This window comes from Ascaphus truei, chromosome 10 (genome assembly GCF_040206685.1).
Source record: "Ascaphus truei isolate aAscTru1 chromosome 10, aAscTru1.hap1, whole genome shotgun sequence".
In the NCBI taxonomy this organism is placed as follows: Eukaryota; Metazoa; Chordata; class Amphibia; order Anura; family Ascaphidae; genus Ascaphus; species Ascaphus truei.
Window position 1 is genome coordinate 36,821,792 of NC_134492.1, and position 13,056 is coordinate 36,834,847.

The 13,056-nt window shown below is 46.0% G+C and overlaps 1 protein-coding gene across 6 annotated transcripts in view; it reads left to right on the plus strand.

Annotated features, from left to right (window-relative positions):
- The window catches only part of ABL2 (ABL proto-oncogene 2, non-receptor tyrosine kinase), a 43,010-nt gene extending 32,529 nt beyond the window's left edge, over window positions 1-10,481 (plus strand). For 4 of the 6 annotated variants that reach the window (XM_075616587.1, XM_075616588.1, XM_075616590.1 and 1 more), the window contains exons 4-12: window positions 239-511; window positions 1,517-1,601; window positions 1,701-1,878; window positions 2,289-2,473; window positions 3,511-3,663; window positions 3,841-3,930; window positions 4,119-4,295; window positions 4,743-6,258; window positions 9,578-10,481. In XM_075616587.1, coding sequence (XP_075472702.1) covers window positions 239-511; window positions 1,517-1,601; window positions 1,701-1,878; window positions 2,289-2,473; window positions 3,511-3,663; window positions 3,841-3,930; window positions 4,119-4,295; window positions 4,743-6,258; window positions 9,578-9,653 — 2,733 coding nt within the window. In that variant the 3' untranslated portion in view covers window positions 9,654-10,481. The remainder of the gene's footprint in view (window positions 1-238; window positions 512-1,516; window positions 1,602-1,700; window positions 1,879-2,288; window positions 2,474-3,510; window positions 3,664-3,840; window positions 3,931-4,118; window positions 4,296-4,742; window positions 6,259-9,577) is intronic. The other 2 variants (XM_075616592.1, XM_075616589.1) reach the window with 2 other exon arrangements.
- Window positions 10,482-13,056: the final 2,575 nt, after the last annotated feature.

Consider the following 13,056-nt stretch of genomic DNA (forward strand, 5'->3'; position numbering starts at 1 on the left):
ATTTGGAGAAAGGAAGCTTTTTTTTTTTTTTTTGCTGTCCAATAATACAAATAATATTGGTGGATATATGGTTACAGGCTGTGTGAGGGTAGCCTGGGATTCGTTGAGCGTGTCTCGTTATAGGGATATCTGTGCTATCTTGGGACTTCAGCCCTGTGGGAAATGTTTACAAGTCACTAAAATAATTCTCGGGAGAAGCTGTTAAATAGCAGCTGACAAATAGTTTCACCCCCTCCAGGTCTATGTCACAGCAGAGAGCCGCTTCACTACGCTGGCAGAACTGGTCCACCATCACTCTACTGTGGCTGACGGCCTTGTTACCATTTTACACTACCCGGCACCCAAGTGCAACAAGCCCACAGTGTACGGGGTGTCCCCTATCCATGATAAGTGGGAGATGGAGCGCACAGACATCACCATGAAGCACAAGCTTGGAGGGGGGCAGTATGGTGAGGTGTATGTTGGCGTCTGGAAGAAATACAGCCTCACCGTGGCTGTCAAAACACTGAAGGTAAGCAGGACAATACTTCTATTACAGTGGAGCACACAACCCATGAAGTCTGTTCTCTCTGACACTGACTGTCTTATGAGAAAAAATGAATCCTTCCAATGTCTGTCTAATTAATCGTCTATAAGTATGACTAGCAAGTTAGATTTCTAATAACACTATTCCAAGTCTATACACTGTCTGTCTCTCTTCCGTATTTGTACATTACGGCCAAGGTAAAGGCATGTTTAAAGTTGCAGCTCTTTTTTTTTTTTTTTTATGCTTTAGTTCCTGAAGGCAATGTTTGTCTATATACATTGACATGACCATGCTGAATTGTAGCACTTCTCCTTATCTGGTAGGCGAATAATGGTGCTGATTTCCTGCAGGGCCCTTACCTTCACCCTATAGATGCATGAATCTTCAAGTGAGTCATGGATCAAACCACCCAAATTTCCTACAGTGCAATAATTAAAACACTGGATATATGCACTTTGCAGAAAATAAATGCAAAATAAAGCACAGTTTTTGGGGGAAACGGTTTCCATCTCGCATTGTGTTTTAGACCTTTTTCATAAAAGTATTTTTCCATATTCTTGCACAAATACAATTTGGAGGTTCTGATATCCTGAGGTTAGGACAGATAATTGGTCTGAGAATGAAGAGAAGACGTTGAGAACAGCTGGGAAACGGAGCCTCTTAATTCTGTCTACTCCAATCTCTCTAAACAACTAATTTCTGACCCCATACTCATTGATGCTCCCTGATTACTCCTGCATTGTATTCCCTTGTGTTTCCCCTAAAATATGCAAGGTACAACCAGTAAAAAAAATCTTTTACCAGACCCCAATATTCAAAGCTTTTGAGACCTAAATTATTGGCATATTGAATTGATCGGTGCGCCTGAAGACGATCCTTGTTTGGTGGTAGTCCTGGTGCAGGGATGTGTGATTTTTGGTATTGTATCGTTTTCACCAAAAGACGGCTCAATGCTGTAAGGGATCCAAAATCATGTCTCTCTATCTGCAGGAAGACACTATGGAAGTGGAAGAGTTTCTCAAGGAGGCAGCAGTGATGAAAGAGATCAAACACCCCAACCTGGTGCAACTCCTGGGTATGTTGTCTGAAGAAGGGTGCCATGGGTAATGAATACTGGATCTGTCCTGTATAGTTTGTGCCGTTTCCTTACTTCTTCTCCCACTGTCCCTCTTAGGCGTCTGCACGCTGGAGCCCCCATTTTACATAGTAACAGAGTACATGCACTTTGGGAACCTGCTGGACTATCTGCGGGAGTGTAACCGGGAGGAGGTGACTGCTGTGGTGCTGCTGTACATGGCCACGCAGATCTCTTCCGCCATGGAATATCTGGAGAGAAAGAACTTCATCCACCGGTGAGTAGCTGCGCACTGCTTTGGGGGTTTGGATGATGTAGTTTGTTACTAGATCGGGCTCCGAGGAAGCACATTGGTGGTTATTGGGTTAGTAACATGCTTCTCTTTGAGAGCATGTCCAAGCATGGCTTGGCGTAGGGGTTTTTAGGGTAAGGCACTTACCTTAGCGGCGAAGTGGCCGGCGGCGGAAGCTTCTGACGGCGTGGTGAGTTGCAGCGAAGTGCCGGCGGCCACTGCAGCGAAACGGTTGCGCCCAAATCTATTAGACCGCTGTGGAAAGGGGTTATATATTGGTAATCTTCAGGGCTGTGTTTGGGTTTTGGTGACCTTGTCTGCACATCTCAGGTGACCGCTCTCTCTGTAAGGCATGCTGTTTCTCTTCGTTTTCACCATCTTGCCTTTTGGTTTAGGGATCTGGCGGCAAGGAACTGCCTGGTAGGGGAGAATCATGTGGTGAAAGTGGCTGACTTTGGGCTGAGCCGCTTGATGACCGGAGATACATACACAGCTCACGCTGGCGCCAAATTCCCCATCAAATGGACCGCTCCGGAAAGCCTGGCTTACAACACCTTCTCTATCAAGTCAGATGTCTGGGGTGAGAAGGCGACACAGCCCGTCCAAGCTTGACCCCGAGTAGTGCTTTCTAAATGGTCATCTTGGAAAAGTAATACTCACCATGACACACAAGCTCCGCTAATAGTGTTCGTTGTGCTTAATGTCACACCTTCCCTCCATTAAAACAGTGAGATGCATCCACATGTCTCGCGCAGTCTTGTAGATATTGCAACAAATTACAGTTTTCTAGAATGAGAACATTTAAAAAAAAAAAAATACTTTAAAAATGCAAGTTATTAGTAGTGGTTTTTTGAGACATTTATTTTTTTACTCTAGATGTTTTTTCTTAAAGCTTTAGCCATCTGCAAACGCAGCCTGTGCAGTCAGTCCTCGCCCGAGGGTAATGCGTAGCTAGATGAAGAGCACATGTTGTCCTCTTATTAATTGTCCCCGACTTCCTGTGAGGCTGCAAATAGGTTGCAAAACAGATTTAGTGAGGTTATGGTGAGTAACGGGTATTAATGGAGGTAAACAAAAACTTCAAAGGCAGACACGCATTTCGCATTGTAGAATCTTTGATTTGTTTTTTTGTCTTTAATAATAACTTTCTATTTCATATAGCTACTCTAGTCTAGAGTCCAGTCTCATTCTCCCAATAAGACTCAAAGTGCTTCACAGTTACAGTATAGTGCACGAGATAAGCAGCACTATACATAGGTATTTTGCAGACAGTCCCTGCCCAGATGAGCTTACAATCTGTTTTTGGTGCATAAGGCACAGGGAGATAAAGTGACTTGCCCAAGGTCACAAGGAGCTGACACCAGGGTTTGAACCAGGCTCCCCTGCTTTAAACTCAGTGTCATTATTTGTCAGTGCCTTTACTCACTGAGCCACTCCTTCAGTTATAATATCCTTCTTGTTTCTGATTTATCTTCTCTTTATAGATAATATACTCCAGGTCACTGGTATTGGCCCTAGGCTCTTGAATTCGCACAGATTTTGCCCCATTGACCTGCAAGGTTTTCTCAGAAAGGCTGTGAATATTCTCCCTAATGAGCATCTTTCTATTCTCTACAGCTTTCGGGGTGCTACTGTGGGAAATTGCAACCTATGGCATGTCCCCTTACCCTGGCATCGACCTGTCGCAGGTGTACGACTTGCTGGAGAAGGGGTATCGCATGGAGCAGCCTGAGGGGTGTCCTCCGAAGGTGTATGAGCTGATGAGAGCATGTGAGTACTCCAACCCATTAGTTTCACCCTACCCTGTCTTGTGATGTCCAACTATTGAATAACGAACTTGACGCTTGGTTCATATATATTTCTGCTCCTGCGATATAGCTGCTTATTTTCTTATTCTGCAGCACACCCCTATCCCTTTCTGTTTCTCACTGATTATTTCTCCCCCAGGCTGGCAGTGGAGTCCCTCAGACAGACCATCATTCTCAGAGACGCACCAAGCCTTTGAGACCATGTTCCACGATTCCAACATAAACGAGGGTAAGTAAATAAGAACTGGAGGCAGCAGCCTAAAACCTTTTTGTTTCTCACGAGGAGCTCAGATAAGGATCCCCAGATGGGAAGCAGAGGTTTAATTTATCTGACGGCTAAACAGGTTCCTCAGCTGTGTGATTATCGCCCTTGTTGGATGCTCTGGTTTACTGACCATATATATTGCTCCCTTGCAGAGGTTGCAGAGGAGCTGGGACGCACAGCCGCCTCCTCCTCCTCCGCGGTGCCATATCAGTGCCGCCTCCCCATCCTGCCCTCCAAATCCCGCACATTGAAGAAAAAAGCAGAGAACAAGGAGAACATGGAAGGCACAGGGGACTCATCCGACAACTCCACCTCTAGCTCCGCACCGGGTAAGGGGGGAGCTTGGTACTGCTGCCTGTTTCCCAAAGATTCAAGTGTTTGGTAGCGTAGTTTAATAAAGTGAAGGGTACGTGTGCATTACGGCTGCTTGTACTGTAGCTGTACAATAAGGAAAGTATTGACCAAAGCGCATTGGGTGATTGACCAACAAGGCAAACTCAATGCAGCTAACCCATAGCCCAACCATTATGTTCCCACCCCCGCCCACCACAAAAACATCTCAATTACTCTGCCTATCACATTAAATATTCCAAATGTAACCACACTATTGTTTTTTCTAACTAATTTACAGCAGCGCCCTGCATAAGGGCGCTATATAAATGTTATAAATAAATTGCTAGTACAGATAAACTCAGCCGACGTCCACTTTCTGTGCATGGATTGTAAAATTCTGTCCCCTCACTTATCTGTGTGTTTCTTTCCCCTTTAATTGTTAGGATTACTTTGTGCCTCCCCTGCAGCCAGCGGTTCCCCTGCCCTCCCCCGCAAACAGAGGGACAAATCCCCCAGCAGCCTTCTTGGTGACACCAAGGAGACGACCTTCACCCGCGACCGAAAGGGGGGTTTCTTCAGTTCGTTCATGAAGAAGAAGAGCGCCCCTCAGCCCCCCAAACGCAGCAGCTCCTTCCGCGAGATGGAGAACCAGCCTCACAAGAGGCCGGAGCTGACCGGAGAACTCGCTGCCCTCCAGCAGCTGGATGGTCTGGACTTCCCCTCTTCTCCGGGCTCTCACAAGTGCTACGGGGGTCTTTCACAGCACAGCTTTCCAGAGGCAACAGGAGGTGGCAGTGGAGGCTGGACTGGCATATCTGGCTTCTTCACTCCACGGCTCATCAAGAGGACACTGGGGCTACGGACAGGAAAATCAGGGGGCAGTGAGGAGCAGCTCAAACCTTTCCCCAGGTCTAATTCCACCTCTTCCATGGCTCCTGTGTTACCTGAGCAGGACAGGATATCCATGACACTGCCCAGAAACTGCCACCGGACTAAACTCCAGGTAGACCATGCTGCCTCTGTGTCCTCCCAGCCGGACGAGAGCCAGCAGGATCTCCCCAGGACTGCACTGGAGATAGTACCCCCCCAGCCAGTCAGGGACAGGGTGAAGCCCAAGATGCTTCCACGGACAGGAGGGAGCGAGAGGAATGGAGGTTTGCGAACAGGAGTAGGTGAGAAGGCATCACCCAGCAAACACATAGGAGGTGCCACTTCCTCCTTCCCTACGGCAGCCCACAACCACAAAGTGCCAGTTCTCATCTCCCCCTCCCCAAGGAACGCGCCGGCAGAGGTTCAGCTGGTAGGAATGGACTCTTTGGGTCACACTTTCAAACTGCTTCAGGAGCACACAGCACCAAGCGGTTCAGAGAGGGACCGCCCTTCCCACCGTCGACTCAAGCCAAAGTGCGCCCCACCCCCTCCCCCAAACTTGCGCCTCCTCCAGCCCACACCTGCCGAGGACACAGCCACATCCGCACCTGCGTTACCTGGGCCTGAACGGACCGCCAAGCCCTCTCGGCCCATGCTGCCCCCACCACCGCCTGCTACCCAAACAGGAAAGCTGTCCAACGGAGCAGCCGGAGGTTGCAGGGGGGCGCTGAGGAAGCCCAAGCAGCTGGCTGAGAGGGTCTCTGCAGAAAAGATAAGCAAGGAGGCCCTGCTGCAGTGTGCAGGGCTGCTGTCCAGTGCCCTTTCACTACCCCAACCCAACAGCCAACTAGTGGACACAGGCCACCAGCTGCTGGACTACTGCACAGGGTACGTGGACTCTATCCCCCAGACACGAAACAAGTTTGCCTTCCGCGAGGCCGTGAGCCGGCTAGAGGTCAGTCTGCAGGAGCTGCAGGTGTCTTCAGCAGGGGGTGGGGCAGGAGCAGCCTCTGCAGCTGCCCAGGGGGCAAACCCCGTACTCAATCACTTACTGTCCTGTGTGCAGGAGATCAGCGACGTGGTGCAGAGGTAGCTACTGAAGGTCCTGCTGAAATGGGCGGGAGACATTTATTACTCAAACCCCCCCCCGCACTGTTGAATACCACCCTCCCACTACGAGATGCACTGCCAGGTGGGGGGTAGGAGTAGTAACCTCAGCGTTGGAGGGGGCCAGTAATGTTTTTATGGCCCCTCTAGTGCTAAAGGAGAATAGTCTCCTTGCTGGAAAATCTAGTGGAGCTGTGCTTTTCAGCAGCCGCATTATCACTTTCACACCCTTTTATTGTTTTATTTGTCCCCATTTTTTTATTTTATTTTTCATCTCAGGTTTGATTTTATTCTGACCTCTTGTCTGGGTCCAAATATGATGTGAGCGAAGCTGGAATCCCCTTTGATAAAACTTTTGCTAGTGAACAGAGCAGGGGGGGGCCGACGCCAGTCCTCAAGGGCCACCAACCGGTCAGGATATCCCGGCTTCAGCACAGGTGGCTCAATCAGTGGCTCAGTCGAAGACTGTACCACCTGTGCTGAAGCCGGGATATCCTGACCGGTTGGTGGCCCTTGAGGACTGGCGTTGGCTACCCCTGGAGTTGTCTGGGGAAAGCGGTACGGGGTAAGCCTGTGGCACATGGGCAGCACGGTGTGTGCTGGCATTATTTGAATCATACAGGCGGAGCAGAAAATGGGTGCAGGACTGGACCGGAGTAGCACGTTTTTGTGGAAACGAGTTATGCGAGGGTGGAAATTCTTGTACTGGAATAACTAGTTATGTGGTTCCACTTCAGCTGAGAGCAACCAGGCACCAATGTGGCTGAAACATGATCCTCCCCCCCCCACCCCCATCCTCCTCACCCGTATTTATACCTCATTTAAGCAACAGTCCATGATACTAATTGGAAATGAACACAACCAGTGATTCTGAATGTTACATTTGTCTTTGAGTATTATTTCGGTTTTTGTATTGTAGAGATTTTAAACGAACAGCTCTTGTTATTCTTGTTTGACGGTCCCGTTCCCCTTTCCTGTTTCCCTGTATTTAGTGACGCCCCGCTCCCAGCATGTTAATAGCTGTGCTGTTCAACCACAATTATTGTGTATTCTCTGTAGTTTAGACAGTCCCGCAATGCAATGTGACTATCCTGACCATAATTATGCAGTCCCCACAGTGAACAAAAAACTAAAACTCCCCATGTAAACCCATTTTTATTTGTTTTACACGATAGAATATATATATATATATATATATATATATATATATATATATATATATATATATATATATATTCTATTTCTCCAAATGTTAATTGGCTATAGCCATGTACTTTATTTAATTAGCCAAATGTTGAAATCATTGTAATGGGGAATGATGATGTAGTTTGGCCTTGTGGGTGATCCTGCCTCTCTCAGTAGAAGATTAGCTAAAGGATACTTACATGGAAGCTTTGAAGAGTGTCCACAGTATCAGTCATTCGTCTACTTTGAAGATAGCTTTGTTATATGAGCTGCTCATTCAAGTCCTGCAGGGCCAGTTGAAAGCTGCATCCGGTCTGTACTGGAACATGGGGACGACTGGATTTTACAGCAAACGATTTGCCTGCTCTATCTAGATCAGTAGCAGCAGAGGGTTAGTACCGAGGTACATTGGCAAAGCTAGTAGTCTGCTGCCTGCAACCAAATAATGTGTTGGATAAGGACTAGGAACATCGATACCAGTCTGTCCAGCACCCAAGGTGTGAAAGGTGCATTCACTTTTGCAAGTTAATGCTTTCCCCCTGCTGAAGGACACCTTATCTGAAGCAGTCTGGCAAGTAATTTGCTTTAATAGACCAAGATTATCTTGCACAGAAATTCCCCTGCTCACTCCCATATTTTTAGAAGCATTGTATACAAATGTGCCCATGTTAATGGCATTGCAGCTTTAATATGTTGTCATATGTTTTGGAAATTAAAGCAGCGTTGATGCAAACGGTGATTTGCAACTTCTAGGTGTAACATGAAAAAAGTAGGAGGGAAAAAACTTCAGCAGGGAAAGAAACTAGAGAGCGTCAGCACAAATATACAAACATAGGAAAAACAGGTGGTTTTCCTCAAAGAAATGAAGGAGAGCTCCACTTACAGTTGGTTTAACGTCAATTTCAATTTATTTCAAGCACATAAAAATGTCTGACAACCTGGCTTTTCCCCAATATCTCTTGGCATACAGTGCTACCCCTGCAGCCAGGGATTCTGGGAAATGACCTGCAAATGAGCACACAATTTATTTCAAGGCACATGACAGAGCTGCAACATTTCAGATGCACGTATGATAAAAGGTCCTTTGTGGACTCGAAATGTCGTTCCTTCATGTTCCTTGACAAAAAATTGACGTTGGTTTAAATAAGAAGAGCTCTACTTTTATATTTCCGGGGAAACCACTGTTTGTTTTTGTGCTATTTTTTCTATCTTATAGGTGTAGCAATTTACCCCAGTTTAGCGATTTGTGGGGTAGTTCTATATAGTTCGAAGTGGCCATTTGGGCTATTTTTCAGCTATAAATAAAAATCCCCCTTGGCGTAAAGGGTATTTGTGTCCCTTTTGGGTAACATAGTATTAAAGCCCTAAAAGTCTCAATGGGTGTTGAAAGCTGAACATACGAGTCCTCCATATCTGCCTGACTATTTATATTACTTTTTCTGACGTGGGGCATTTTAATCTTTCCTGGGTTTGTTTCCAATGGAAGAATCCCTCTTGTGACACCGCTGAAAGCAGAAAATGGTTCGGCGTATACCAAACCGCATTTCCAAAACACTAAAAAGTTGGCCTCGGAGCCCTGATCGCCCCCACACTAATCTTGGATCCAACTTCTGCTGCCATCTCGCTACACAAAAACAGCTTATATAGAGCTACAGCTACAAATGAGTGGGATCCATAATGTTAACACGTTACACACGCAGCATTGCTTTATCTATCCCCTTTAAGCAGCCACAGCTCTTTACTTGAATATGCAGTGTTTTAACTGCTTTGAAATCTTGTTTTCAACAGTTGGCAAGAGTGAATGCACCTTCAGTGGCAATATGTATGTCGCGGTCCTTTTAACACTAAATAGTATAAGACGTGTTTTTGTTGTTTGTTTTTATTTTTTTTTAAGTTTACACTACTGCTAAGAATCCTTTGCCATGCATTGCAAGATGCCAATGTGAATGGGTCACCTTTTACCAAAGGGAGGGTAACTTGTCCCCTTTTTCCAGCGTTCTGACAGCTGGGGGAGCTGGGTGTTGACCCCCATTTGCTGCTGGAATAGACTGACACTTTGCTGCGTTTGTGTATATCAATACATAAACATCACACGTTCCTCTGCTGTGTTCCACAGGCCATCACTCCCTGCCTGCTGGGTAATGAAAGCAACTGATTACCTCTCCTCTTTCCCTGCACTATCACCTTTATGAACAGGGAAGCACCTGCTGTCTCCTGGAGGAATCAATCACCCTTTCATATGAGAAATCCATCCCTCCTGCAGCAAACACCCTTACTTGTGCCCTAGCAGTGGGCTGCTCTAAAGTGAGACTCTGCAGATGCTGTTCCTTGGAGCTGTACAGAAAGCTGCTACGATCAACTGTATGGAGGATTCAAACACTAAGGCATTCACCATCCTCCCACAGAATGCGCCAATCCATTAGCCAGCCTGCTGTATATTCTCTTCCACAACCCCCTTTTTAGTGATGTCCATGTAAATATCACACAATTGTTTCTGCAAAGTATGTCTTCCCTTTGACTTTCCACCAACCCGACTTCCAGAACTCCCGGAGCGGTCTCGCGGGAATGTCCCCTGCTTGCTACAGTCCTAAGCAATACCTTTTTATTGGGATCACTACAGATGCATGGCAGGAGAATGAGTTACAAACATTAAAACGTCTCCTGGGCTGCAGTAATTTTGGGACCGCTGGCACTGCACACCTCTGCCATGCGTCCACACCCCACCAGTGTTTTGTTGTGTTTTTTTTATTTTTTAAATAGTTCTTGTAATATATTTTGTTGGTGTTTTTTTTTTTTTTTAATTTTATTTTTTATTTAATTCTCACTGGTTTATTGTCTGACTGTGAACTGCTAACAGTGTTACATGTGATGTGAATGTGACCCCCCCACCCCCCTGAGCGAACGCCAACATACCATTTCTTTTTTTTTTTTTGTTATTTTTAAGAAAAGAACAAAACAAAAAAAGAGCGAAAAGCAAGTTGCAATATTTTATCGCAAATAAACTTGAAGCCTCTACTTTGCGTGTCTGGTTTCGTCCTTGGTGTAGTGGGAGTGAAATATACATGTCTTTTCGCCATGGGATTGGGAATAAAATGACACGGGCAGTCAAGTGACATGTCTGCCTGATCCTCTTGCACACATTGCAGTGGCTGCAGATTAATGGAGAGGTCACTGAAGGATGGGCTGCAGCTCTTGGCTGCAAAGTGGGGGTCCTTAATGCAGAGTTTTACCTTCAGTGCATAGGATATAGGAGAATGTGCCTTTATCTACCCCCCAGTAATGGAGTTAAAGTGTAGATCTATCCCCCGACTCCACCCCCCCCCCCCCATAAATATAATTTGGGGTCTTTTGAGCCACATCTGACACTTAGTTTAGCTCCACAAGACTGCTCTTCACGCTCCTCTTGGCTTATTAAAGTAATATTTTGTAGGATGCAGTTGAAATGAAAACCTGGGCTACATAGTTTAGTCTAATGTTATGGTTGGAGATTCACCTTTCACACACTGTTGGCATTGGAGGTTGGATTCGCCTCTCCCACTTCAAAGACAGGCAGATGAGTGGTGATGACCTCTTATTCACTTGTGATAAAATGGTTCCCTCTAAGTGACCTTGTCAGGTTTATGTTTCCTTTCTATTTGCTCTTCTCGATTAGAGCACTTCCATTGTGAAACATCTTCTGTCTGAGGCACTCTCCATTCATATGCAGAACGCATGCTGGGTGCTAAGCACACATTGTAGTGGGAGAGCAGCCAAGGTCTCTGACCTTACTCCACAGTGGGAGTAGCCACACTTTGCCAACAACTGGAGGTCACGCCACTATGCACTGGGTCACTGGGTGACAAGCAACCTTATAAATATTCAGGACTAAGTGTATTGATTATGGAATATACAGCAAAATAGGAGAAGCCCACAGACACCCCTTATAGTGTACACAAATTAAACTGGTTGATACAGGCAGGTCTATAGGCATGTATTCTTTGGATGTGAAGAGACTAAGCATAATCTCAGCTTCAGCACAGGTGGCTCAATCACAGACTCCATCAAAGACTGAGCCTCTGATTGAGCCACCTGTGCTGAAACAGGGATATCCTGAAAACCTGACCTGTTGGTGGGGCATGAGGACTGGAGTTGAGCACCCCTGAGCTAACGAAATTAGAATGTACATAAAAAGGTTGGGGGAGCAGCATTTAATAGGTATAGGAAAGGTGTTAAGCAGCTAGAAATAAGGATCAATCAAATAAAAGCAATCCAAAGACTTTACCCTAAAATTGATAGTCTCATTTATGAATATCATGTATCTGGAAACATTCATGGAATTCAACATGTACATTCTGGCAGAAAGGAGAGCAAACGGAGAATAAGAGATCTTCAAATACTTCAAGGGTATGTGATGCAAAATAAATTCCAGTTTAACAATTCTGGGCAACTGGAAACCAATGTTCCTGCCAATTTTAGGTACATTTGTCCTGGAATATTCAGGAGAACTAGAACCCTGTAAAACATGCAATAAGTACAAATGACAACATACCATTAATGCAGGGGGCGCTCAGCCTCAGGTCCTCGAGCCCTGCCAACAGGTCAGGTTTTATGGATATCAGCGCTACAGCACAAGTGGCTCGACTGAGCCTCTGATTGTGCTGAAGCAGGGACTAATTGAGCCACCTGCTTTGAAGCTAGGCTATCCTGAAAACCTGACCTGTGGGGGATAGGTGTGCAGCTTGAGGACTACAGTTGTGCACCCCTGCATTAATGCACCCAGAGCAGGACATGAGCTGGCAATTTCTTGTCTCTTCTGCATCCAGAGTATTCATTGCTGATAGTTTTAGGGCTTATTACAGCCAGGGTTAATGCTTTGAAGCCAGAGGTTGGTACAGTCGGGTGTTACGCTATCATCTTCTGTGAATGTTTGGTGCATACACAGAACAGCCTGCAAGCAGGGGCAAATAAACTATAGGAGTGACAATGGTTGGGATATACAAAGGATCACTAAATAAGCAAAAAAAACTGGTATTGATGTTCAGTAATCCAGGAAATTGGTCAGAATATATGGGTGAAATGGTCCTGCAATGCAGCATACCTTTGTGGTGTTAGTGCTTTCACTTCTCCAAATTATGTTGCCAAGTGGCACTGAAGGAATAACTCATTCTTCCTACACACCTGTTCCATGTGCCTATATCTTCCACTGCAATATCCACACCATTATTTTCCATTAATAACCCTTTATGGTCCACTAACTTGCATGAGATAACTGTTTCAGGAAATAGAAATACTACTTTTTTTTCAGGAATATATGTGTAGCATGGTACCCTCCCTTGCCTCCACCCTGACAGTGGTCCTGTCTGGACACGTGGTCGGTGCAGACACCTACATATGGACAATGTGTAAGGCAGTGGCCATCTTGAGGTTGGGGCCGCAAGAAAGGGAGGTCCTGACGTTCAGGATTTCCTCTGCGGACTGGAGATGGACCTAAGGCAAGAAGGGGATTGTGTTGGAGGCCCTGCATCGTGGGACCACGCTCACCACCTGTCTACAAATCCCATGGTGCACTCACATAGCCAAGATGGTGCCACCATGTGCACCAACACCACAGCGGGA